The sequence below is a fragment of the Etheostoma cragini genome, chromosome 9 (assembly GCF_013103735.1).
Source record: "Etheostoma cragini isolate CJK2018 chromosome 9, CSU_Ecrag_1.0, whole genome shotgun sequence".
Lineage (NCBI taxonomy): Eukaryota > Metazoa > Chordata > Actinopteri > Perciformes > Percidae > Etheostoma > Etheostoma cragini.
In genome coordinates, this window is record NC_048415.1 from 19,250,106 (window position 1) to 19,277,902 (window position 27,797).

The window sequence follows — 27,797 nt, forward strand, 5'->3', positions numbered from 1 at the left end:
ATTGGGGCACCTTAGGGAGAATTTAGTTTTTTCCCGTGTCCCCAAGTATCCACTGAAATCCTTTAAATGATTCACACCACAGTGTGGACATAATGAGCAGGACACTGTCTTAACTCAGGCTTTCTCAAATGGCTCTCTTGTGTTCCACATCTACAGAGGCTGCTGCCAAGAGACTCTTATAAACCTGAACAAGCAGGGTTTCGGCTTTGAGGTGCTCAAGTTCAATCAGGAAGACTTCCTTTACTCACTCATTACTTCTCAACTGTCTGCGGATTCTACTCTGTAGGCGTTCACTCTCAAGAAGTCCAACCAGATCTTGCCATGATCGCTCGGAGCCAATCATATCCTCACTGACAGTTCAATCAGGAGAGACATGTTTACAGATATGCAAATAAGAATTGTTGCACAGCTCAAATAAAACGGACAAAGTCTTTGGCGATTAGACTCCATCGCTATACGAATGTTTCATTTATGTATGTAATGGGGTGGAGTACCATCAGACCCCCCCGATGGAATCCAGACACCGGTGGTGGCGACGACGGAGCCCAAAGACCAGACCGAAGTAGGTTTGGACCAGTATTTCAATTCATTTCAATTTTATTTTTAGTATCAATTCATAACAAGAGTTATCTCAAGACACTTTACAGATAGAGGAGGTCTAGAACACACTCCGGAATTTACAAGGACCCAACAGTTCTGGTACTTTCCTCCAGAGAAAGCAACAGTGCGACAGTGGCAAGAAAAAACTCCACAGAAACCTCGGACAGACCCAGGCTCTTGGTGGGCGGTGTCTGACGACCGGTTGGGGTTAGAACGAAGAGTGGCAATAACAGTCCCAAAAAAATAGTAGTTTGTAATAGTTCTTTGTAGTAGTTTGTGGCATAGCAGGGCACTGTGCGGCATTACAAGGCACAGCAGGACGTAGCTGGGCACCACAGATCGTGGAAGGATGTAACATGGCATCGCAGAACAGAACGTGTAGCGGGACCATGGCGACAGCTGCAACCATAATTAGGAGGAGAGGACTGGAGGTGGAAGGGGAGGTGGAGGGCTGCACTCTGTGCCTGCAACACCAGCTGAACAGCAAGGGGAGAAACGTTTATTCAAAGCAGGGTTGTGAGGCTCTGTTATTGGCCCTTGCCATTGTGTATGATTCTGATTGGTTTAGCAGGAAGGTGAACACCTCCAACAGCTGATTTGAGTAAGGTGGAGCATTGATTAAGAGTGAGGTCTTGCTGAAAGGATTTACACTGAGCTAAATTTCAATCAGGAGAGACTGGTTGCAGATATGCAACTATTATACACGCATGTTGAAATGTACATTTACTAGGATAACAGCTATATAGATTTAGGAGTGCATAATTAATAGTTAGCTCTTCCTGAAAGAATTCACACCGAGCTACATAACTTTAAAATCTGTTCTGCTCTATGCTGCTGTCAGTCACCATTTCAGTACAAATGGATACAATCCTCCCCCACCTCTTCACCAGACCCTTATAATATCAGCGCCCACTCCTGCTCCACATTCTATAATCCAGGTCTTCATCAGTAAACTCTCTTCACCACCACCATCACCACCAGTGTCTGGAAAGAGCCTGAACTAAGAACGCCATTTTGAACCCCCTGAATATACATACCACATCACAATGGGGTCTAATGACATCTGTCAGCAACTATTTAGTGGATTACCATGATATTTTGTACAGGCATACATGGTTTCCAGAGCATGAATCTGAAATCTGTGATTCCATGACTTTTTCTTTAGCGTGACCCTGGAGTTTGCATTTTAAGTGGAAGTCCTTCACAACTATTGGATGGATTGCCGTGGGGTTGGAAATCGGTGGCAGTAGCTCAGTCCGTAGGGAGTTGGGTTGGGAACCAGACGGTTGCTAGTACAAGACCACATGTGGACTGAAGTATGGTGGGGGACTGGTAGCTGGAGAGGTGCAAGTTCACCTCTTGGGCACAGGGGCTCCTGAGCAAGGCGCTGAACCCCTAACTGCTTGGGTGCCTTTCCATGGGCAGCCCCCCCCCCCACTCTGACATCTTTCCATTTAGTGCATGTGTGGATACTGAGCATGTTTGTGTAATTCAGGCCTGTGTACAATAACAACAGAGTGTATGTTGTAATTTCCCCTTGTGGGACTAAAAAAAGGAAGAAAGAAATAATTTGGTCCCCACATTTATGTCCTTCTCAAGATGAATTGCTATAATATTGGTGTTCCCTTAACTCTTATATAGTGCCGTTGTCAGGTCAACATTTCAATTTGTTTAAACTTTAATTTATGGCCAAATAGCGTAATAGATGACATTTAGCCTCAGTGTTTTATTTGTAGTGCTAATAAGCAATTGTTTAGCCAACATGCTTACACCCACATGCTCACAATGCCATTGTGAGAATGTTAGCATTAATGTTTAACCACTTCTGAGCCAAAGTACCGCCTCGCAACTGCTAGCATGGCTGCACAGTCTTGTTTTAGTGTAATGTAATGTGATGGTAATGTTGGCGGGTTGGTCGACAAACTCACCTTTATTGTTGTGATGGTAATAGCAACAAGTACCTTCAAGCCTCAGCTGTAATTTGTGTTTAGTGCTAATTAGCAAATGTAAGCATGCTTACACACTAAAACAAGATGGTAAACATTATATCTACCAAACATCAGCATAGTTGTTGCTTGGAGCATGTTCATGTCTGAATCTAGACAGGCATTCTAGGCACGTGCACTGGGCCAATTTGCTACTAGGGCGCCCAGTAAAGTGAAATCGTCTAAATTATAGACAGTTAAAGAAGGGGACCAACAGATCCTGTTGTTCTGGACGGAGACCAGTGAAGGAAAACAGAAGCAGTTTTTTGGTGATGGCTAGGCGCTACTATGCAGCCTCCAACTGAGCTTGACGACGTAGTTGTGACATGGGCAGCATGTCTGAAAGTTGTAAGTCTTCTGGCAGCTGTGTCAAGAGAACTCTTATTCATTCCCAATGATTAGCCTATTTTTACAAAACATCTGCTATGGAGCCATAACGTAAGCTACAAGGTAATGGAGCCTTTTATACATTGTTGTGTTTCTTTAGAAATAAACAACGGACAAACAGAGTCTTGAAACACGTCAGATGTAAAATTATTTACTGTCAAAGTGGCACCGAAATGAATGGCAGTCAATGAAGCGCCACGGGAGCTACGCTTAGAGAGGAGAGGCTTACCCCTTGGTCTAAATAGATTATATCGTTAGTTTTAAAAACAATTTTAAAATGTAAGTTTACAATCTAACGCTTCATCTGAACTTGTATTTGTCTAAGTATAAATATTATTATATTCTTTTAATAAAAAAGTACAATAAAGTCACAATTAATAAATAGGCTAATACAATAAAGTTTTTTTCAAGATTTCCTGTTCTGTGTGTTAGCTAGCTGTATTGGTTACACTACCAATTTGTGGGATGCTTTGAGGTGCAACAAAGTGACAAAAAAAAAAATGAAGAAGAAAGAAAACAACAAAGAGGGGCTTTACACAGCCGTCTCTCATGCCCTTCAAATACGCCTAAAGTAGATGCAATTGAATACCTCAAAGAATAAATTTGCATAATGATCACATGGCTGTTAAAGGTGATCTTGTTAATTCAGAAAATGTATACATTGGGGTGGGGGGGGTTCAGTTTGCCTAGTGTAATCTTTCCATATAATCCAGTTTTGAGCATGTTAGTAGCCTTGTTATTACCTGGGAATTGGGTTAATCTAACTCTTATGTCATGCTAGGTTCTCACAGTAACCAGATCACTGTGTGTGAAAGCATTTAGAGCGGTCTAGTGTCTTCTTAAATTCTGTTAGCTCACACGTTGCAGCCATACAATGCTTCTTATGATCAGAAATAGCATCATCATCCTGCTTTGCCCCCACTCTCCCCCAAATACTCCTCTTTCAAACACGGTAAATGGAGAACTCTTACAGCTCATTAAGAGGGAAATTACATCCAAACATTACACTGGTAGCAAATCATCTCTCCCTGCATCTCCACCCTTCTGCCCCAATCATTGCACACGGCTTATAAATAAATGCCAGAGTTGTCAAAAGTCAAAAGAATACGTTTGGAGAGACACAAAGGCAAAGCGGGTAAAGTCATACAGCTCGACACTGGCAGCAGCTCAGATATGCAGGTAGGCAGGCCAGCAATTGGAACAAAAGACAAAAATACATTTCTCTGTGCGACGGGCCTCAGGTCTCTGGTGTGGTGGGCAAAAGGGGGAAAGGTGGGCCACAGAGCCGGCACATTCATCACTGATCACTGTCGGAGGGTAGAGGAGAAGGGGGAATCATGTCTAATTACTCAACAGAGAATTGTGGGTACAGTTGAAATGTTGTAATTTAAACAAAGGTTTAACATTGTGCTGGCAGCTGTACGTTGAGTCACTCTTTGAAAACCAGGCTTTTGTACGGATATGTTCCGTTCTGTCCTGTTGGTTGGAGGACATTTGCTGTAATTTGACAGTATAGTGTAGAAATAACTGAACAACTAGGGATGCAGATAAGAATAAACACTGACCTTTTGGAAATGGAGGTTGAACCATTTCATTTGCCCAAATAAACGTTACGCACAAGCACAACATTTTCACTTTCAGAAGTTAAAGACAGAAAGCAGGGAATGTCCAAGACCAGTTTAGAACCACTGCCAACATTTACAGGTTATCTACCGCCTCAGGCGTTCCATCGACTGAAGAGCTTCAGCAATACAAGGTTGTCATAAAATTCATTTTTATTCCAGGTGTGGATTAAAAATGGAGGAATTAGTGACAGGTAGCCCACGTTGAATTATGTGTGTGCAGTTTGTTTAATCTGTTACTCTGGAGGAACAGCGGTGTGCGAGATGAGCCGTGCTTGGAATTCATTTAGATTTTTTCTTTTCTGCCACCATTATCACACTAAAACAGCAACACTGTCACATATTGCGGATTTGGTGAATTAGCGTAATAGTTGTCTGCTTGCCACTGGCAAATACATTACTTACAATTTCTATACAACTATATCAGATCATGCAATTTTATCAAAAGGGTTTCTCCGCGCTAATAGAATCTCCTGTGGATGTGTGTTTTAAAAAATATATAAAAATCAGGGAACTTACTTTCTAGATAGGGATTATCTTCAACGAATTTTACTTTGCTCACAAAATCCACACCAAGATTTTGCTAAACAAGACTGCCATAACAGCTGAGTGTTGGTGATTGATTGGCAACCACTATGGATAAATACCTACACAACATTTTGAAAATAAACATTAACTACAGGTTAATTTAAAGGTAGTATATTAAACCCATGACGTAGATCTGTAGAGGAGGGTGACAGCAGCTGGATAATCAAGAACCATACAGCAGTATATTGAAGCTTTTATTGACTGCCAGCCCAATTAAGTTGAGGAGATCTGAATGATCTGAGGACTGGAACCAAGCCTCATGGGTGTTTGTTATCTGCCAGCCTCAATGCTTCAGATCTTGACACACACGGAGAAGTGTACATGCAGCCAGCACACAGGGGTTAATTACATATGTGCCAGAGAAGAGAAACTCTCATAATAGATTTTAAGATTGACATTTCAATAACAGGAAGACAGTACAACCGAATAGGTGTCAGGTGTTTGCAACAGTTAAATCAGTGACTGACGATAAACAAAGTTAAGGCTGAAAGGCAGCAGTGATGTTTCCACCCGAGTGACAAAACACCCCATTCATAACAGATTAACCAGAACCAAAAAACCAGCAAGGCCACAAATCCTTCAGGCATTTACACTCTATTCTTGACATAACAAACAAAATTAGCGACATAACCATGTAAACATTGTTCACAATCACTAAAACAAAAGATGAAGTTGTAGTTTTTTAATGAAAATCTTTCTTTAGTTTTGGCTTAAGGGGAAACGTCTTATTTGAGCTCCATTTTTTGTGTCAGAAGTTTGATCATGATGACTTAAGGCTGTGCACTGTGTGACCGTGCATCCCAGAAGGATCACAGTTGGCTATTCTAAATCTTAAGTGGATCTAAACAGAGTAATTCATATTCAACTTACTTTTTATCTATTCTATCTACTGTTTTTCTTTAAATTGCTCATATTATGCTTTTTGGCTTTTTCCCTTCGCTTTGTTGTGTTATATTGTGTGTGAATGTTATAGGTCAAGTCCCCCCCAAAGGGACTTGGCATCTCCAACAGAAAACACTGATCACAAACAGCTCCAAACAGCTATGTTGTAGTCCAGAATTTACTTCTGCAATGTGCGTCACCAGAGGACGTCTGCGGAGAGCCTGTTCACTCCCTATTAAGCCCCATTTTACCAAACTGCTTTTGACTGGCTAGTAGTCCTTACCTAGCTACTGTGCGTGTGCAACTCACAACAAAGATGGGATAGAAGTGAGATGTCTCACTCTGTAGCTAAAACAGAGAGCTCAACACACGGTGAAAAGAGGAGCTGCAGCAATGTAAAGTACAACAAAAATATGATGTTTTTTGAAAATGAAACCATGTACAACCACTGTACTAGTATACTAGTACTAGTATAACCGGTGTGACATTAACATTTTGAATCTTGTGCATGTGCAGTTTGTGCGTATGTGTGTGTGTGGATCCGTGAAAAAAGTTGGGGAAGTGGTTTACCTGTGTTTTACTATACAAAGGTCAGGAAACACCAGCTCATGGATGCCAAGCACATCATGAGTACCTCTCTGCTTCTCAAATCCTCCTTCTTCCTGTCACTCTGAGAGTAAAGTGATGCTACAGAGGCAGCCAGGGGCACAGAACACAAACCTCTGATTGCATAACAAACTGATTAGACATCTCATCCGCAAAGATACTGAATGATAAGATGATTGGCTTGGTTGGTAATATGTGACCCGATGTTGCCAAATTACACAGCGGCACCCTAATTCAATAAGAGCTCATATTTGTAGTTCAATTTAGGGTTTCAATGAAGAGGAAAAGAGCAATAAAGGAAATTCTGAAAGCATAAAGTATGAGGGTTTCTTTGTGGCGGACCAAAGTAATCCTGCAGACACCACAATCATCATCTTTTTATCATCAGTACTTTCATCTGTACTGCCACTTGGCAAGCAAGTCAACTTAAATAATTTATATATCTTATTACTTCCTTTGCTCTGTTTTCCTTTTTAAAAGCTTGCTCTGGTTCAAACAGACTGCCAGATGAATGTAGCTACCCAGTCTGTAAGTGTGTTAAGACTTCTCTCTCGGGTCTTACAAGAAGACTTGAATGTTTCTATCTCCTCTAATTCTCCCCGGTGCTGTTGAGCTCTTTCTCACACCATACATTGATTTGAGAGCATTCCTGTGAATTGTTGTGACAGTAAATTAAACAGAATGGAAGAGCACAGAGATAAGAGGTTTCCATGATAGAGAACAGAGACGAGAGCAAAAGATCATGAGAGACATGCAACAAACATGAGCCGGTGCCTACCTGAGGTAACGCAGTGGTTCTATGGTTTCAGCCTCTGCCTCAGCTGAGCTGTGGTTCATCTTGTCCATCTGTTTTCACCCTGCACAACTTGGCAAATATGAGAAAGAATGAGTTGTGCCGCTCTGAAGAAAACACTTCCGTTCCTTCTCTCTGACTCTGATTAAAAAACAACACTGTCTACCTCTGTGCCTGGGAATAGACTGAGAATGTAAATGGGCTTCCTCCCTCTCTATCTCTCTCTGTGGTGGCTCTTGATTGGTTCAGAAGCTGGAAGGTAATAACTGCTACATAAATGCACACACACACACGCACACAAACACTCACACACTCTAAATATTGCCTCTATGTCTCTGCTTCTCCTCTCTGTCTCTTTACCGCTGTGGCCCCGGCTCATTCTCTAATAAAACCAGCTGGCTCTGTATATCAGCTTCGCTCACAGGGAAAACCAGCCAATTAAGAATCAGGAGGCATGGTGCTCGCAGGCTGATTGGCTCGGGTCGCCTCGATCATCTCTGATCAAAACCCCAACATCCCTCCACCCACACACACACACACACAAACACACACACGTTCGGAGTGAGGAGACACCTTTCATTTGGAGGTGGAGGAGATATAAAGCCCAGTACCGACAACTGAGATAATAACACCATAGAAGCTGAGTGGGTACACAGCAGCACTTGAAACAGTACAAACAATGGCTGACACAAACAGAAGTACAATGACCTCAAAAGGGACTTCAGTGCATGCTGGCTGATCATATGGATTTAGGGCAGCTGACATGAAAGAAAAACACTCTACTACAATTTAAATGTACAGTATGGCACACAAAAATACACACCGGTGCAAAAACACACATACATCGACGAAGGTATGTACAGTAGTATCACGGGGAGAGAGTGCAGCTGCCAAGGAATGAAGCTCACAAGTGGGTCGTGGTGGCAAACAATAGCTCACTTTCTTCTAGAAAGGTCTTTTCCCCTCCACCTCCCTCATGACGCCATGACCTCTCATTACAGCTCAGCTAACAGAGTTCAGTCTGTTCTCTTATTACATTGATTAGGGTGTAAGTCTTTGTTATTCTACCACATCACACAAAATGAAGATTACATTCCCGTAAGGACTATTGAAGAACAGCTTCAATGAAAAGCTGGTGCACTGGGCCACCTAGGGGTTCACATCGCTATTGCAGTTTAAAGCAAGAGAGTCATTACTGGGTGCTGAAAACTAATCTTGATGTGAGAGAAAGACTGTATATTGTATTGTTAGATGCAACTGTTCACTAAAAAGCCCAGGCCCGACAACCATGTGGCACATGTCCATTTGAACATTATAAGCATTTCTGGTCATTGTAGTTGGTTGTCCTGTTAATATTTCCTGTTAAGAGATCCCTCAGGATAGCAGTTCAATGGATTCTCAGATGATTATTAATAGCATATGGGTGAGTATTATTTTTTAAGATACACCTGAAAAATGTCTATCCTCAAACCCAATGTTTTGCACAGAAGGTTGGTTGGGAAAACATTTGAATGCTCACTAAGTCAGAATAACTGTGTGAATGCTAACAACTGATTTCTCTGTAGAGTTTTCTTCCATAATTGCGTTCTTTTTTTAGCTTCAAAGACTAAAAAATGATGTAACTGCTAGAAAAGAACCCTGGATGATATGTACACTGATTTGAGATGTGCAGATGCTTGAGGGGGTAGACCCAACAAAAGCAAACACAAAGCAACAGCTTCAATTACAGTGCAAAGGCCATGCAATAATTACAACTGCAAATGTCTCGATATTGAAGACTACAAGCTTTACAAAGCGTTATTTGGGTACATTTGTGTCCACACAGAGGAAGATTTCAGCCTAACTGGATATCCACTGGGCTTCACCTGCAGTATCTCAAAAGCGGCTTAACATTAACGGCAAAAACTAAATCAAGATTCTTTTTATTATCGATTTATCGTTTTGCCTTAAGAATATCAAAGAATATCAAAGAATATAAAAAAAATAAAAAAATCCTTAGCTTCCCTGCTAATTTGTTTTTTTTTTGCGTGAGAAAATTGAAACTATTGATATTCAGAGTAATTCTTTTCTGGTGACCGACTAGCGATGATGCACGACTGTGCTCACACACCGTGAATGAACAGGCAACCCAGCCGTGAAAGAGGGGTTAAAATTAGTTTTATTATTATTTGATAGAGCAGGAAAAAAAAAAATCCAAAAAACAAATACTTCTCATACATTGTTTTCTTTTCCATTCGGGCCGCACCGCATTCCGCAGAGCTTTGACCCCAAACAAACGGAATGGTGATATTGATGTCACACAGCAGCAGGCAGTAGTCAGGACAGCACAGGGTTACACTTAGCAGGGCACAAAATGATGGGGCTCATTCCAGATTGCTTATTTTGCATCCACAAGAAGGGGGCTGCTACCTTCTGCCTGTCGGGAATGTACAGACAACCTGGAAGATTTACGATGCTACTTTGAGACAGAAATACAAAATCTTGAGCACTTTTAAATAAAACTTTGTATGCTTGTATTTCTATCAGCAATGTACATATTGTATTGTTGCACCGTCCTAAATGAAACCCAAACGTACAGTGATGATACCCCTGTACAAAGGGTATAAACGTCAACTTATGCCCGGTTACCCAATGCAGTGCACCATCTTTCAGGATGGAACCTGATAATCATTGAGCTCAACAGTGCACTCTGGATACTGGACACAAATCCTTACGACGCTAAATTATTTAACATATCGTGGATGAATTATGATACGGAAAGTGAGGCAACAGGGCAGCAAGACTCCAGGTTTTTATAATGACATAGTGATGACATCATTGTTCCTATTGTTTCAACATGAAAGCGATTTGGTTTTTTTAAATGGACAGGACACAGGATATTGAGAAAACAACCAGTCGGATGGTCAGCCTCTTTTGTCAGCTGCATTTGTTTTTTGTTTTTTTGTCTTTTTAAACACATATTGCTTGTTAAACATCCAGATTTTAAAAAATTTTACAATAACATTTCACCCTGATGTTACTGCTTAAATTCAACACATCAATATTTTAATCTTTAACTTAGTGACACAAAAATGTCTGCGTAAAGCCATTGCGGAGTTAAAGAAAGTGGACCATCCCAGTTACTGAAATTAAAACAGCACATGGTTAATAAAATAAGTCCACTCCATGAGCAATATGGGAATCTCCTTGTTTAATGTAGGACATACTGTACTTCACTAGCTTATCCTGTGCTGCTGCAACCTGATAAAACTTTAGCTCATGTGAAAGGCATAGTTAGCTCAATTCAAGGGACCCTGCATAAATCATACACACCATAATGTTAAAGACTAAGAAGTTCATGTTGTTTGTTGCTATAGTTTTTTTTGCATAACTACATTCTGAAAGCTGTCCAGCTTCTCTAAGACCAATCGTGTGGGACCCACTGGACACAAGAGAGAAAACAAATCTTTTTAAGTGGAGATCCATTCAAACTTAGGGCATAAGCATATATCTTTACTAACATGACCCCATAAATAAACCCAGAGACAGTTTGTCTAGAGAAGAAAAATAATGCACCACAACCTATGACTAAAAGCAAAACAATGTCAAAATTATGACATTCCTTACACCCCCTCAGTCTAGCATGAATTCATGTTAATATCCAGAGAGGGTTCAAATAAACTAGACACCTTCTAGCAGAAGGGATACCATTTGGGCTCCACTAGTTCTTTGGAAGTTGTTTTTTTGTCCTCTTTTTTTACAATATTCAATACCAATAGTCCTCCAAACATATGCTCCGTGTCTTTACATGAGTTAGTGAAAACCTTAATCTTCATTCTTCATCTTAGAAAAACCAAAGTATTTAAAAGTAGGCCGCAACACGGAACCCAGCAGATGTAAAACCACCTCAACAGTAACATTAGTCTGTAAATTCAGACCTCGACAAGAGGCCGCTTCCAAAATATCAGGGAGCACAATATTCCAAACACAGTATATGACTTACAGATGAAGAGACAAAATCCTAACATTCAGCCATACAAAACAATCCAACACACATCCACTTCTCTACTATTTTACGCTGTGGGTTAGAGAGAAGAGGAAGTCTGTGTGCAGACCGATCATTTTTAGTCCTTTTTTTCATGTTGATTTTTAATCATTTTTGCAAAGCCGAAGCAGTTATTATTTCATGGATGGTCCTCTAGCTTCAACCACAATCCCTGTGACGAGGTCTTCAGTTAAGTCCTGTTGGGCCACCACATGGGCCGGAGTCTGACTGGCTCAGACTGGAGAGGGCTAGGACGTAAGGCGAAGATTTCAATGTAATAGTGATTTTTTTCTTTTCTTTCCCAGCCTAATCCAGAGGCAGGCGAGCTCGGGGATTATTCCTCTTGGTGCAACAGAGAGGTTCAACCAATATACAGGGAGGGAGAAGCAACATCGCTGGAGAAGTTTGTAAAATTGTACGTGTCTATGTAAACCCCGGCCCTCAAAAAAAGGTATGTCAGAAGCCCAAGCTGTCGCAGCACAACACCACTTTGGGTTGAAGGATTCAGGTAAAGAAGATGGTAGGAGAAATATCTGAGGAGGAGCTGAAGAACACCTCGGTCAGACACAAAACTAGGCTGATTCTCTCCGGCATCATTTTGGCCAGAGGTAGAGTCCATAGAAAGGATTAGAATGATCATGAAAATGGCTGTTATTGATAATAAGAGGGGTAATAGTTGTGATGTCAGTAGGATGTAAAATTGCATTATTTCCATGTGTTGGCTGCTTGGGAGATAGAGCGGGAGGGAATCATGTCCAGCAGGTACTCTCGCTGACGCTCGACAGCAGAGGTGGTCTTATGGGTAGACAGGCTGGGGTTCACATAGGCCATAGTCACACCTGTCAGGAGACAGACACATCAGTGGTCAATGTACTACAGACACAGAGAGACACACACACAGAGACACAGAGAGACACACACACAGAGACACACACACACACACACAGCAAGGACTAAATGGAAGAAGAAGCATTGCCAGTAAGCAAGATGAGTCAAAAAAATGTGCCTGTGAATTATCTGCTGAGGTTTTCGAGGATACAAAAAAAATAAATAAATAAAAATACAATGACAATCACACAGTAAAAATGAAAAGGCCTAGCCTGGGTAGATGGGAAGAAAGGGAGTGACTAACTTAGTCGACAAGAGCTCAAAGAGGGAGCAGAACGCGAGAACGGGTGAGGAGCGTTCTCGGCCTAACCTCGTGACACGTTTTATCTACCTGTGTTGCCACCGCTCTGCTTCCTCCAGGCAGACACGGCTCCCTGGTTACTGCTGCCGGCGCTGACCTTTGCCCCATGCTGCAGCGGGCGTGCTGCAGCATGCTTACCTGCCCTGTTGCCCAGCGCCGCTGCCGCCATCGCGCTCTGCAGCTGAGAGGAGGAAGTGAATGAGTGGGTCACGCCACGAGAGCCCATTGACTGGATGCTGTGTGACAGATGGCCCTGTACAGAGAGAAAATGAGGGTGTTAGTAAAGCTTTTAATTACCATGCAATTATTTTAGCTGCTGATTGAGGGATAAATGCATTCAAACTTTAAAAAAAACAAAAAGTGTTGATCAACACAATCAAAGGCCACCCTAACCTGCTTAATGGAGTGGTGTGCAGACACAGGTCTGTGCTGCATGGCAGCCCGGACATGCTTGTACTGTTGGGACACCAGCACCTCACTCTTGGACATTGAAGGAGAGGAGGTGGTTTTAGAGACTGAGGAAGAGGAAGTCGCCTGCTGGAGGATGCGCTGCTCAATCTCCTGCTCCTGTTGGAGTGCCTTGACAAAGGCTGCCTTCAGCCGGCTGGTGTGCTCAGCCTTCAGGGCCTTCTTCTGATTGGACGACATGCATTGGTCACAAAGGATGGTCCCAACCTTCTCCTTTCTCCAGCGGGAGGTGAAGTCTGTCTTACACTGGGCACAAGTGTATGGCTCTTTGGGAATGGAGCTGGCAATGGCGGCAGCTGGGCCCAGATTACCTATGTGGGAAACCAGAGAGCTTCTTTACAGCTGATGTAAACATGTGTATCCTACTATTCAATCTACCAAAGCACTACATCCCCAAACTAGCTCACAAAGTGGAAAGATCTACCCACCTCTGCCGTGCATCTCCAAAAGTTTTTGCACCACCTCCTCCAGCCCCAACAAGTAGATGAACTCATTATTGGCTGCTGATGGCAGGAAGTTGAACTCAGGGGCCGGTGGTTTAGGTGGAGGGATCTCCAGCAGCGTTTTCTCCAACTGCTTGCGCAGTGCCAACTTGGCAGCCGCCTGCCGGCTGGCTGGAGAGTCATTGATGCTAGAGTTGGGTGACACTGATGAGCCTTTTAGGCTGGTAGGAGAGGCCTGAACACAAACACAGCGGAAACCACATGAGCGACGACACATGAGGAAGTCACAATTACGGCTGACCATATAGCTATGCAGCGTAGCAATGGGAAAGAGTAGCTATGAAAAGGAAGATTTACTATTGCTTTCTAAATAAAGCTTTCTGCAGATAAGTGTGCAATGTTTGCTTGCATATTATGTCCTCACCTGAGGGATGTTGACCATGACATTACTGTTGGCCACATTAGCCACCCGAATGAGTCCCTGCTGAATGATCCTCTGGCCCTGGACCTGGACATTGGGCACAGAAGCCCTGGGAGCCAGCAAGAGTGGAGGGGGGCCTGAACCGCTGTGCTGATGCTGATGCTGGCGTAGACTGGCTATCTGCTGGGGAGTCACTGCGATAGGCTGATGGCAGCACACACACAGAAGCAGCCGCCGTGGACGCATAAAGAGACCGAGCAAAGAAGAAGAGAAAGTGAGAAATAAACAAAGAGCTCTTCAAATCTAAACTACAGATGGAGTGCACTCTAAATGTGGGCCGGCGTGATGACTATCATCATCTGAACGGTTTCATGATCCCTCTACACACTAACCTGGGCCCCTCTGACCAGGGGGGGCATGACAATCTGAGAGTTGTGTTTGGACGGCATGTGTTGCCCACCCCGCACCAAAGGAGGAGGGATCACAGTGCCTGAGCTTCGACCCGTCACCTGTATACACAACAATGCAAATATACAGTAAATAACATATAACACATTTTTTAACACTGTGCTTAAAACGCATTCCTTTTGATTTTGTGTGATTTGTGTTTTGATGTGTGAGCCTCTGAATTAACCGTATTCCACTTTGTACAATGTAGAGTTGAATCATACATCAATCCAGACTCTACAATAGTAACGACAGGAGGCTCTTAGTAAATTATACTAAGTACCTGGAGGGGTCCTTTGCTTGATGTGATGCTACCTCTCACCAGAGGAGGAGGAGTGGCTACAGAGCCAGTCGCCTACAAAATGTAAAAGAGTACAGGATTAGTCCATAAAGTTGTATGTACTTGAAGAAATGAATAAGCAGAAATGTTAGTCTTCATTAATGATCAAGTCAGTGGAAAAACAAAACGGTTTTCTTCTTCTTTTTTTATAGCACTTGTGTGTTCATAAAACCCAAAAAAGAGAACATCAACATCTTCTGGGGTTTTACCTTCTGCACAGCGCTCTCCTTCTGAATCTGGCTCTGTCGTAGTTTCTTAAGCAGCACCAGCTTGGCCTCTTGGAGTCTCAGTTCCTCCTTCAGCTGTTTAATGATGCGCTCCCTCTCCTCAGGAGAACTCTTCTTTAGACACCAATTCAGATCAAAAAAGGAGACTTAGCAGACATACATGTACAATTTGAAGCTATATCAGTAGTGGCTTATCGGAAGCATGTTTGGTCTTTTCAGCAGCTAGAACGAAGACTTTGAAGCCAGTGGAAACTACAAGACTGTTGTAGGGGTGGGGGGAAAAGAAATTGAATATTGTACTCATTGTAATTTTTGTGACAATTTTTAAAAATTGATTTACTTAAAATCCATATTTTATTTTACCAATGATTCACCAAAATATTTTCCGGAGACTACATCACATACATTACCAGCAAAACAGACTAGAAGCAGAAAAATACATGTTGAGTACTACTTTACAAATTAAATAAATGTCAGACTAACCGACTGTCATGTGACATGCATTTTTTTGGAGAAAACAATTAGTTTTTAGAAATGTCTCATGGTATTATTTAGAAGTGTATTATTCAACTTTTGTTTTTGTCAAAGAAGGAAAGGAAAATAGCAATTCTCAATACTATGGAATTACAATACTTCTGGAATCGCACCCATGGATCGTGAAAGAAATCGAATCGGGACAAAAGTATGCCATCCCAGCCCTACCGTGTGCAGAGTTTGAATGTTTTCCTACCATTAGTTTATCTGTGTCAGTCTTCGTGAAGCAGTGACCATTCATGAGAGGGCTGGCTGGCTCATTGTCGGACAACACAATCACATCATCGGGCGATGATGGCTGCCGCTCATTCTTAATGTCACTGAGAGAAAGGAAAGACAAAACTATTCGTCATTCAATCAAGATTCAACGCTGTATTTCATTTCAGTCCATAATACTGCAGTTACTATAAACTGCAACTAACGTGTAGTTTGTTCTTAAATCCAGTAGATGGCAGTATATAATTATTATTTCATTTTCTCCTGTTGTAGTGCAAATGTGTACTGGGACATACGAGCAGACAAGAACCAAGAGATCAATAATGGTGTAATGGCGGCTGGGGAAGATCGCTACAACCCCATTATCTGGAGCCAAAGGTAAAAGCGAAGAGATCTCATGCTCTCTTCATTCCAACAGACACAGCAAAGTCAGTCACAAAAACATGCAGACAAAGGGCTAATTAACTACATTTTTGTTTGTTTTACAGCAGGAAAGGGCTTAAAGCCTTTGATAACATTTTTAATGGTTTTTCCAGAGGACTAGGGAGAACAAAGGCGACTAGTGGGGAGCTACATATCAATCTGGAAATGGGTGGAGATTAGAAGTAAAGGGTGGTTGTAATTATTAGGAATGGGCCATGGCGGATAAATCTGCCTCCACCATCCCAGTGGGGATCTTGTTAGGTCCAGTGGGTCAGGGCATAAGAAGATAGAAGTCTGAGTGGTAACGAGAACCGGTGGAGGATGTGAGGTAGTGAGTGGGATATCTGACACTATGGGAGATGTATAGGTTTGGGTCATGATGTGAAGTTATGCATGCAGACATGCAAGTTTAAAATTGTTCAGATGCTGTCGAGCGAGAGGCTTCAGGGCGTTAAGCTTAGGCCCAGTTTACCACCCAGACAGGGCCTCACCCCGCCCCTGCCTCCGTGGGGAGGCCTGTGGCCTAGCCAAATCGGCACAGCCTGGGCCTCAGCTCTACCCTCCCTCCCAGCTGCCGACACTAGAGTCGCAAACTGAGCGGAGCGGAGGTCCGCTGGAGACACTGGAGAGGGTGACAGTGAGGGGGAGGGGAATACATGGCAAGCAGCCAACCTATTGTGTACACGCTCCCTCACTCACTCACTCATTCACTATTTCACAAACCCCTCCCCCATCCGGACTTGCTTGTTCATCCTATACTCCAACTCACTGACTCAGTTCTTCACACTTTCTCTTCCTTTTGCAAGCTCCTCTCTTCAGACACGTTTCTCTGCTACCCTGTCCGTCCTCACAACAGCTGTCTAACAGCTCCCCAAAACAGAGATTGCACGCTCAATACAACAAGGTCAACTACATGGCAGTAACCATGTTGTTTCTATATGATGAGATGAGGATTTCAGCAGACTAAGAAACCACAACACAAAGCACAACAACCATATATTGTCATAATGCTACTTTGCCCGGTTGCTAAGAACACAAACAAACCTTGTTAATACCGTATATTTCTACTTCCTGGAAAGTCGGGTCCTTTATATGAGTCATTCACATACATCTCTGTTGACATTCCTTACATGCAATATTATAACCAATGTCAGACACAAGTAGCATCAGAGAGCAATGAAATTCATGAGCAGCAGCATCTTTCACAAACACACACCTAGTTGCGACGCGGTGCCTTCTCTGACAAAACAACATGGACTAGCTTGTGATGGTTGCTACTACTCTCTGGAGAAAGGCTTACACAAGCAACACAACACACAGCAGCTTGGTTATGTAAGGTCCAGTACTTCTGCATGCCTCGGCCTCCCCAAGCATGGCTTCACAGTGACCCCACTATAGGATTGCTGAATCAGTCATTATCAAGTGCAGTAGGGTTCTTTGTGTAAAATGCTATGTGGAGCTGCAGAGATCAATCGATTAATTGATTAGTTGTCAACTATTCCAGATTCTTAAAATGAGAATATTTTCTGGTTTCTTCACTCCGTTATGACAGTGAACTGACTATCTTTGAGTTGTGGACAAAACGAGACATCTTGGCCTTTGGGAAACACTAATCAAAATGTTTCATGTTATGGACCAAAACAACTAATCAACAAATTACGAAAATAATCGGCAGATTAATCAGCAATAAAAATAATATTTAGTTGCAGCCCTTATGCAATGCAACACTAAGTGCCATTTGAAGCTACATAACATTCTCTTTATGTAAATAAATAGCTGGGCTATATATAAATAGGCCTGGAAACGATCCGTTCAAATATTGACATATTGTTATGCAATCTACTTAAGGAAATGCTTCTTCTCTGTGACACTCTTTTTATACCTGAACCTATTCAAGAAATGTTTAGTTCAGTTACTGTATCATTTTTCAGCATGTATGCAACTTGGCTTAAATTACACTTTATTGATAGTTTTACAAAAGTTGGCCTACACACAGTGAGCCTTCTGCAAACAATTAGGTGATCGTCTTGGACTGAGTGAGCCCACAGACACATGCTGCAGCTGAGGGTTAAACCGGGGCCAAAGGTGACATCACAAACCGGACCAACACACTTTGAGCTGAATCTCTGTTCAACCGCCATCACATCATTTTATGTATCCATCTCTCTACCAAACACATCACATGACATCAGGCATTTCTCTGTGTGGTCATGTGACACACCCACCCTCCCCTCCTGGCCCCTCCTTCCTCCAACGACTCCTTCCATAGTAGAAACCATGGCAACGGCCAGTTGGAACCAGTTTGTGACACGTAGCCTTCATTTTGTGTGAAGTGTGAGGCAGAGTTCAGGTGCTGCTGTGGGAGAAAATGGTGCCCAGGACTCAGGAGCCTTGAACTTTTCAAAATGGGGGCAGGCTGCCGACAACCACACAGCGACTTCCTGTCAGACCACTCACTTGTGCAAAGTTAGAGAGAAACCCGAAACTCAGATTGACACATCTCTAAGCACAGCCACGCACTGTGCATGCACGCGTGATGTCCGAGGCCCACAGAACATAAATTATCATAAAGAAGCTTTCAAACAAACCTGTACGCAAAAATGCAGACACATATTTTTGTCAGCTTGTGTGAAGTCCTGCTCGCCATTCACATCCCCATCCTTTAACTCATACGGTGTTCCAACATCAGTTCTATTAGGCCCAACCAAATGCAGCAGCCAAATATCCTTTGCTCAGATGTTAACTAGTTGGTTAGGACATTATGGAGCATTTTGTCTGGCAGGAAATACTTACAAAGGGTTTATTGTGGACAAAGTTGGCTGACTATGCAGTACTGAGGCCCAGTGTACAGGAATAGATGTAATTGTTTAAGGTAAAGTGACTAATGACTTTGACAGGATCATGTAAACTAAACAATAATTTTATGTTCCTTATGACCAACAAGCTCTCAGTCCATGTGCAATAACACTGAAGCACTGCTAATATTACTTTAACAAAAACAACTGTGAATCAATCTTTTTCCTTGTCTCACCTTTTGGATGTGCTCATATCAACAGGCTCGTCTCCAGTCTGCACCTCCACCTTGATGGTAGCCTTCACTTCCCCAGCTTTTAGGATGCTGGCTGCTACCTTTACAGCCTGCTCGCTCTTCAGCTTGACGCCCTCGGCTCCAGATCGCACCAGGGCCAGGGGAACCCCAGCGGCATCACTTTTCTCCAGCTTAACCCGTTTATTGTCCATGTCCTCCAGGGTCTCCGCAGGAGCTGCATGGTCCTTCTCCAGAGCCCGCTTTTGGCTGCGCGTTTGACGCACTGCCTCCTCTGACATGGCTGCTCTCACCCTGGAGAGAGAGAAGCCGGAAATGGTTACAAATACATTTTGTTAACCCATTTACAGTACAGGAGGAGAAAAAACGGTTACAAAAAGCAAAATAGTTCAACTTGTAGCTATGCATGGATTCAAATTGGACAGCAGGGTACAGGTTTAGACGTAGCTAGATACAAGATATAGTAGACGTTTTACTTAGATGGTTTCATCAGAGCAACTCTTAAACCGAGTATCAAAACGTCTGATAAACTAGCCGCAGCTGAGCAGTTGTGTGTTAACCCAGTAAGTTTACAAGAGAGACGTGCAGTTACTCAGAGTCCTGGCATCCGGCTACCCTCAAGCTCGTTCAGGCTTCCTGTTTCCGCTTTGTCGTGCGACGCTAAAAAAAACTGAGAAGCGTACGACCTATGGACGCACGCACAAAATCTTGGCGCGGTAGCAAGATCTACGTCACATTGGCGCCAGCGAGCTCAGATGAGTCGACTGTTAAACTGCCTTAGGTTTTCTTTGCTTTACGCTACTGTGCAGGTTCCTACGAGTTTTGAGAGTAATATTCGCACTGTTGCTTGCTCTGGAGGAGACTACTAGAACTGTTGGGTCCTTGTAAATTCTGGAGTGTGGTCTATCTGTATAGTGTCTTGAGATAACTCTAGTTATGAATTGATACTATAAATAAAATTGAATTGAAATTTAATTGAATTATTCACTTTAGCCAATAATGTATGTTACCATACCCATTACATTGTAATACTCGATTGTTCTGCTTTTGGGAAGGAAGTAAATGAGATACAGTTTTGACACCCACCCTATTGAGTTCATTTAAAAAAATAAATAAATAGGCAACCATCTTCCATGGTCTGTAGTTTTTAAATGGCAGTGGAGGATATCCAGAAATGTGACATGTCCAAGTCCAGTAAAAAAGACTGTTGGCCGATTAAGCCTTGCTGAGGTAAGATTACCACCTACTGTGTCTGGATTAAACAATGTGGAACATCCATTGCAGATATTACAGAAAGGTAAAATTCTATTTAAAATCAAAACTGGATGACAACATTTCCAGGTGTAAGCTCCACAGTGATAACTGAGTTGAGGTGGCTTTCTTTGTGTCGGAAGCCACAGAGTGACTGAGGAAGATGATATTTAATAGGTTTAAATGGCATACTGAAAACAAAACTCTAAATTAAGTCCTATTGTATGTAAATATCAGCGTCTTCTCACTTCAAACACTTTCAATTACCTTTTATTCCACCTTTTGCATTTTGATTAAATCAAGGGACTAAGACTGCAACCAAACCGGCACTGGTGTAATTCTATTCTATGAGGTAGAAGCAGTGCCACCAGTATAAAATGAAAATAAAGACGTGTCCAAAATCTGTTGGTTTTATGCAGAGGACTGAATGTGTCAAGCCAGGCAGGTAATCACATACAGGAAGACCATAGTGCAGCCTGAAACTTTACAAAAATAAAGCATATATCAAAATAAAACATCTAGGTTTATGGTGATTTTGGCTGTCTTGACTTCTCACAGCAAGACATGCGATCAGGCACACGGAGAGACACACATTACCACAGTTTTCCATCTCTATCAGGAAAGAGAGCCGAGAGGAGATAGATCGCAAGGTGACCGGCACAGAGAAATACGTGTCCGGTATGGATGGCCAGGCCCGCCAACAGTCACATACTGGATCTATGCTTCGGACTATACGCAACGCTTACGCGCCCCGTGTGTTTTCACCATAAAACCTGACACACCGACCAGACGGCTGACCATCGGCAGAAAAGGCATTTGGACGGATCAGTCTCCCCGAGTTAGTCAAAAAAGGGCCTTGAAACACACCAAAGCCACGAGACGTAATACGTCTCCATAACAGCAGGCGGCCAAACAGGAAATTGGTTGGGCGAATGAGTCATGTGGGTCTGAATTTGTCTTCATTTCAGATCCGATTTTAAGAGATTCTAGTCTCTGCTGGCTGCCGGCAGTGCCCGTCTTCCGACTGAGCATGTCAGGTTGTCCAAAACAAGGGCCGACGGCCCCTCAGGAAAGACAACGGCACGAAGCACACCGAATAGACTCAAGTCACCGACCTCGACAGACTGTCCGGTGGGCAATTATCGGGTTGGTGTGCCACAGCCCTAAGGTGTGTAGGCGTTCCCTATCTTGCTGCCCGTGCCCCAGATGCTGTTCCAAATTTCATTCAGTACAGTAACAGCAGAGGGTAGAGCGACCCACTTACATTTCTGGGAAAACCGATTACACAGCAGAAAAATAGCACCACACTGGACAACATTCACATAAGGCAAAGCAATGTAGGCCATGCACTTAATATGGAACAGGCCATTGCAGATTCTCTTGAATAAACATATTATAATAATTGTTATAAAAATATGGTGCTTATAAAATTTTGCACAAGCATGCATATCACTAAAAAATCTGATATGATCTCCAAATTGACGGTTTGGGTTGAAACCAAGTGCAATATACAGAAAACCATCTTGTATATCTGGTATGAGCTGACTCAAGGTCTTCCTAGTCCAACGTGACATCATCATAGCTCGACATGACTATGTCCAAAGATTTCATGAGACATGAAGAGATTCCCTGAAAACCGGTTCAGACTGGTTTTTAATTGAGAGGAGGTGCAGGTTTAACCACTGGAGAAACAGAGTGGCAAAAGAGAGGGAGAGAGGCCACAGGAGGAAGAAAATAACGTCTTCTTCGGACATTTCAAAACATGTCTACCAGACAACAGGGGGCGGATGCATTGCTGAGAGAGTCAACAGCTGCCAACAGGCACACAATTAGACTCACCTTTAATATTTGAAACTTAAACACCCTACATTTTTTTGCCCAGACATCTTTTAAGGCTTCAAATTTAAAAAAGCTAAGCAAAGGTCACATTAAGGATCGAAAGTACACAAAAACTTCCATTATGAGCCTGTCGACAGTTAAGCAAAGCATTGAGAGAATTGCAAAGTAAGGTGGGAAAATGAAACTGATTTTTTTTAGCCATTTCAACAAGATCTCAGTCTGCAGTTTTTTTCAACACTTAACATCTGTGAGTTTAGCCACGTTTAATGATTTATTGGCGATACAACTAGCAGTCACTACACCAACCACTGCATCAAAACTAAAGCAACGGCACAGCTGAAAGACTCAGGTCGGTATTAAGCATATGAGTGCATGGAGCCTAAAATGCACCCAGCTCTAATACACAATAAGGACAGATGTGCCCTGCTGTACCATCCCTGGACACAAAGGCTGTCTATCTGCCAAAGATGACAGCTTGTGTGTGGGTGGATATGTGTGCATAGCCATATACCACACAGAGTGCTTCAGATACCACACTTTCTGTACTTTTGTACGAATAGTGTCTGCACGTTGCTCTGGCGTGGTGTGGGGGTGTGGGGGTGCAAAGTGACTGTAACCATTTGGGACGCTGCAAGACGATCGGTTCTGCAAGTTACTTGGACAACTGTGGTTGCTAGTTTCAGATCTAGAGAAACATGGCTACCTTTGTCCCAGAAGAGATGGATAGCATCATGAGCTAGATGCACTGCTGCTAAGGAACCAGGGAGGAAACCAACTGAAATTGTTGTCCATGCACATGTTGTGCTAATGACTTATGTACCATTAAAAACTGAGGGATACGTGCTAGTCGTTGCATCACACTCCTTTTCACTAAGCCTTCAGTGAAAGACCATCTCTCCCTGGAGCCCATTTTTTGTTCTGCTCCTTGGTTTCCCTATGAGCCCTGAAGGCCCGTTGTGTGATAGGTCATTCACAGCCTCCAGCTTATGGGAGCCATACCACTAAGAGCTATCAAACACACGACGAAGACAAAGAAACTGTAGGTGATTCATCTAGACAAAGTCTAGCCATCAAAAACAAGAGTCTATTTATGCTATTCACAGTGACACCTAAGAGGATTGGAGGACAGAAAAAACATGGCATCAGTACTTCAAGCTGCCAGAAGTTGAGAGTGTTGCACTGAGACACTGCTCAGTAGAGCATTTGTAGGAAGAGAAAAACAGGTAGGGCTGTGCAACTAATCAAATGTTTATATTTTATTTTATTGTGATTACAATTTTAGCTCTTAGCGATCACAAAAGCAGATTGACACACACACACAAACACACACACGTATTTGATACACTGCCGATTTAGCAGGTTTCCTACTTATAAAGCATGTAGAGGTCTGTCACAGGTACACTTCAACTGCGAGAGACGGAATCTAAAACAAAAATCCAGAAATTTACATTATATGATTTTTTAAATAATTAATTTGCATTTTATTGCATGACGTAAGTTTTTGATCACCTACCAACTAGTAAGAATTCCAGCTCTCATAAACCTGTTAGTTTTTCTTTAACAAGCCCTCCTGTTCTCCACTCGTAACCTGTATTAACTGCACCTGTTTGAACTCGTTACCTGTATAAAAGACACCTGTCCACAGACTCAAACCTCTAAAAGACCAGAGAGTTGTGTAAGGACATCTGGGATAGAATTGTAGAGCTGCACAAGGCTATAGGACAATAGGCAAGCAGCAGAATTATTTGAAAATGGTAGAAGTTTAAGATGACAGTAAATCTCCTTCGTTCTGGGGCTCCATACAACATCTCACCTCGTGGGGCATCAATGATCCTGAGGAGGGTGAGAGATCAGCCCCGAACTACACGGCAGGACCTGCCTGATGACCTGAAGAGAGCTGGGACCTCAGTCTCAGAGAAAACCATTATTGACACACTACGCCGCCATGGATTAAAATCCTACAGCACATGGTCCCCCTGCTCAAGCCTGTGCACGTCCAGGCCGGTCTGAAGTTTGCCAACAACCATCTGGATGATTCAGAGGAGGTTTGGGAGAAGGTCATGTGGTCTGATGAGACAAAAATAGAGCTTTTTGGGCTAAACTCCACTCGCCGTGTTTGGAGGAAGAAGAGGGATGAGTACAACACCAAGAACACCATCCCAACTGTGAAGCATGGAGGCGGAAAAAATCATTCTTTGGTGATGCTTTTCTGCAAAGGGGACAGGACGACTGCACCGTATTTAGGGGAGGTGGATGGAGCTGTGTACTACGAGATCTTGGCCAACAACCTCCTTCCCTCAATGAGAGCATTGTCTTCCAGCATGACGACCCGAAACACACAGCCAGGGCAACTGAGGAGGGGCTCTGTAAGAAGCATCTCAAGGTCCTGGAATGGCCTAGCCAGTCTCCAGACCTGAACCCAATAGAAAATATTTGGCGGGAGCTGAAAGTCCATATTGCCCAGCGACAGCCCCAAAACCTGAAGGATCTGGAGAAGGTCTGTATGGCGGAGTGGGTCAAAATCCCTGCTGCAGTGTGTGCAAACCTGGTCAAGAACTACAAGAAACGTATAGTCTCTGGAATCGCAAACAAAGCTTTCTTTACCAAATATTAAGTTCTGCTTTTCTGATGTGTCAAATACTCATGTCATGCAAAACTATTTAAAAATCATACAATGTGATTTTCTGGATTTCTGTTTTAGATTACATCACTCACAGTTGAAGTGTACCTATGATTTAAAAAAAAAAAAAAACATTACAGACCTCTACATGCTTAGGAAAACCTGAAAAATGGGCACTGTGTCAAATACTTGTTCTCTCTACTGTATACACACACACACACAGTTTTTTAAATATATCCTAGGCTATTTATTTCAGATCATTTTCATTTATATGTGTTGCAGCTGTATATTTTCAAACTGGGAAAGAAACCTCGTATGTGTGATTTATTTTCATTGCAATCTGTTTAAATTAAGTTTGGAGGATTTGATGCTAGGGAGTGTGGCAAGCTGGTGTAGCCAAGGCCAGAGTGGAAGAAGGCCAAATTCCAGGCGTTGGCCATCTGAGGGGAATGCGACAGCAAGGGGGGGGACCTTAAGACTTTGAGCCATGAAGCGTTAGGTCTCAGTTGAGGGAAGAACTTTTAAACAGCAGCACTTTATTTTATAAATACTTTTATTTACAGTTTTATTGTGCTTTAAAATTTAAAAAAAAAGGGACTTTGAAATCGTTTACATTTTAAATTAAATTTTGAGCTGGTGCACCTAAATGAAAAAGTGAAGACGCACCAGTGCAACCAAGGCAAGAGGTTAGTCTGAAGTCCTGCCACGTATTAGGAAATTGTCAGGTTTAAAATCAGGCTAAGGCTCGTAATTCCCTCAGAAAGATAAGAGAAAAATTGCACTTTTTACTGGTTTTAGGAAAAATATATTTTTGTATTCCTCCTGAAAGTGACTTGAAATGTTAACTTCTTTTACAGTTGGATTTATTTGATACATCTGATTTCATATGTTGCTGAAATTGCATTTTTACTGTAAGATTAAATGGATAAGAGCTTGGATGTTAAACAAGAGCGTATTCATTATTTGACCTACTACGGTTAAAAAAAAACAAAGCTAATACAGGCTACTCTTTTTGCACTTGTTCGGTTTACTTGAAGTTTTTATTTTGGTATTCCTCCTGAAAGGAACTTTATTTTGTTGTTGGAAGGATCGCCTACATCTGGCTTCAAGTTGCACTACAAATTTCATTTGAACAGTGCAGCGCTAAACAATTTTAATAAATAAAGATTAATGAAATATGAATCACATGAATTGAAAAGTGTATCGTTCGATTAGTCAACTAATCAAAAAAATAATTGCTAGCTTAATCGCTTAAAGAAGAATTGTTTGGGACAGCCCTACGCCCCACGGAAAAAGAACCAGGGTTAACCGTTCACACAATACAGTAACACGAGCTATATGAATACACTGGATACATAGTAAAACGTGATTTGCTCTTACCAGTGTATCGCCATGTGTATTTTGTCCATAGCAACAGGTCCCAAACGTTCCAGTTAGAATGTTGATTTTGTTTGAAAATGTTGAAAACGTTTTTTACAATTATTCCCCGAACGAACCAAGCAGACATGCCTTGTTGCATAATCCGCATTTTTCCCCAGAGGTACCGGTTAATGTTAACTCAAAGACATCGGAAAGTAATGGACATCTGACACAACTTCCAGTGGCACCGCAACTATCGCGTACATTAACCGTTGTCGATACAGAAGCATGAAATTGGAAGAAATTTAGGCAACTTCAAAGCTGAACTGATCAGATGTCACTATATTTATCTGCATAATGTTGGTGACACATTAAACATTTTCTACATTAGAGTTAATCGCATGCCGACGTAACAATCAAGCCTCATAAAAATACATCACTTTGCCATACAAATGCTTCACCTACAACAGCAATGAAAATGGCGAGAGGATGAGAAAGAGAGTGGGAGAAGGCAGCCAGTGATTAGTGATCTGTGCTTGTTCCTCTCAGGAGACCATGGAGGAGGAGTAGATGCATGTCCCTCTCGTTTCCCTCAGAATAATAAGGCCTAAGGGCAGAGCCGCTCTAGATCAAAACAAAGGACGAGGCAGTTACGGGTTGCACGTGAGAGAAGACATTTCTACTGCCCATTCAAATTAATCTAAAATTTAAAAAAATATGAAAGGTTTTCCCAAGCTGTTCGATTTCCCACACAATAATTGCCTCAAAGCCTGCCTGCAGAAATCTAAACTTTTAATAAATTCGTTAGCTGTATATGCTAACATAAGTCTTCTTGTCCATAAAATAAGGTGTAAGCAGAAAATCTTCCATACCCACGTCTAGTCCGGCAGGATAAGAAGCACTTGCCTGAAAGCAAATGGAAATCATGTGACCTAGACTGACACTACATGCTTTATTCTCAGTCGCTCACCTATTGTGTCCAGTAGTTCATAGAGAGAAGATCAATGGCAAAGGCTCATCCCCTTAAGTAGCGTGCTAGCCTCTCATCTCCAGCACTGTAATGATTTCCCTACTGGGGCTGTACCCAACAGCCAACACATAAACAGCCATTAAAAAAAAATACTGAGGCTTTTTAACTGTGTCCTTAGGGTTCAATGAGAGGGAAAACAAGTATAGTGTCCAATAAAAGCAATACAAGTATTGATTATTATTGCCCAATAAAAGACAGCGGAACAACAACTCTGTCTTGTGTGGCTACTATGACCCTTGTAATATTGAATGAATTGCTCAAACTGCCAATTTTCTCACTAGCAGATAAAGCGATGATGATCTTAAAATCAGAGTGATTATTTACTTCTTTTTAGGAAACGTCTTTTCCTATAAATAACGTGTTTTGTCAATTACGAAGGCTATCAAAGAGTAAAGCTCATTTCCTTTGGGATATATATATATATATATATATATATATATATATATATATATATATA

General features: G+C 42.2%; 2 protein-coding genes and 1 long non-coding RNA gene across 5 annotated transcripts in view; all 3 read right to left on the minus strand.

Annotated features, from left to right (window-relative positions):
• The window catches only part of yjefn3 (YjeF N-terminal domain containing 3), a 49,272-nt gene extending 41,439 nt beyond the window's left edge, over positions 1-7,833 (minus strand). The window contains exons 1-2 of the mRNA XM_034881317.1: positions 7,630-7,833; positions 7,449-7,535 (exon numbers count right to left, since the gene is read on the minus strand). Coding sequence (XP_034737208.1) covers positions 7,449-7,516 — 68 coding nt within the window. The 5' untranslated portion in view covers positions 7,517-7,535; positions 7,630-7,833. The remainder of the gene's footprint in view (positions 1-7,448; positions 7,536-7,629) is intronic.
• LOC117950360 overlaps positions 1-21,632 on the minus strand; it is a 340,112-nt gene extending 318,480 nt beyond the window's left edge. The window contains exon 1 of the long non-coding RNA XR_004657876.1: positions 21,577-21,632. This is a non-coding gene — a long non-coding RNA (uncharacterized LOC117950360). The remainder of the gene's footprint in view (positions 1-21,576) is intronic.
• Positions 10,315-27,797, minus strand: part of gatad2ab (GATA zinc finger domain containing 2Ab) — a 27,872-nt gene continuing 10,389 nt past the window's right edge. The window contains exons 2-12 of one of the 3 annotated variants that reach the window (XM_034881301.1): positions 26,772-26,917; positions 19,227-19,535; positions 15,753-15,876; positions 15,005-15,136; positions 14,739-14,810; positions 14,401-14,517; positions 14,012-14,212; positions 13,573-13,822; positions 13,070-13,455; positions 12,707-12,929; positions 12,088-12,326 (exon numbers count right to left, since the gene is read on the minus strand). In XM_034881301.1, the coding sequence (XP_034737192.1) occupies positions 12,193-12,326; positions 12,707-12,929; positions 13,070-13,455; positions 13,573-13,822; positions 14,012-14,212; positions 14,401-14,517; positions 14,739-14,810; positions 15,005-15,136; positions 15,753-15,876; positions 19,227-19,522 (1,935 nt within the window). In that variant the 5' untranslated portion in view covers positions 19,523-19,535; positions 26,772-26,917 and the 3' untranslated portion in view covers positions 12,088-12,192. Of the gene's footprint in view, positions 12,327-12,706; positions 12,930-13,069; positions 13,456-13,572; positions 13,823-14,011; positions 14,213-14,400; positions 14,518-14,738; positions 14,811-15,004; positions 15,137-15,752; positions 15,877-19,226; positions 19,536-26,771; positions 26,918-27,797 lie in introns of all 3 variants that reach the window. The other 2 variants (XM_034881300.1, XM_034881302.1) reach the window with 2 other exon arrangements.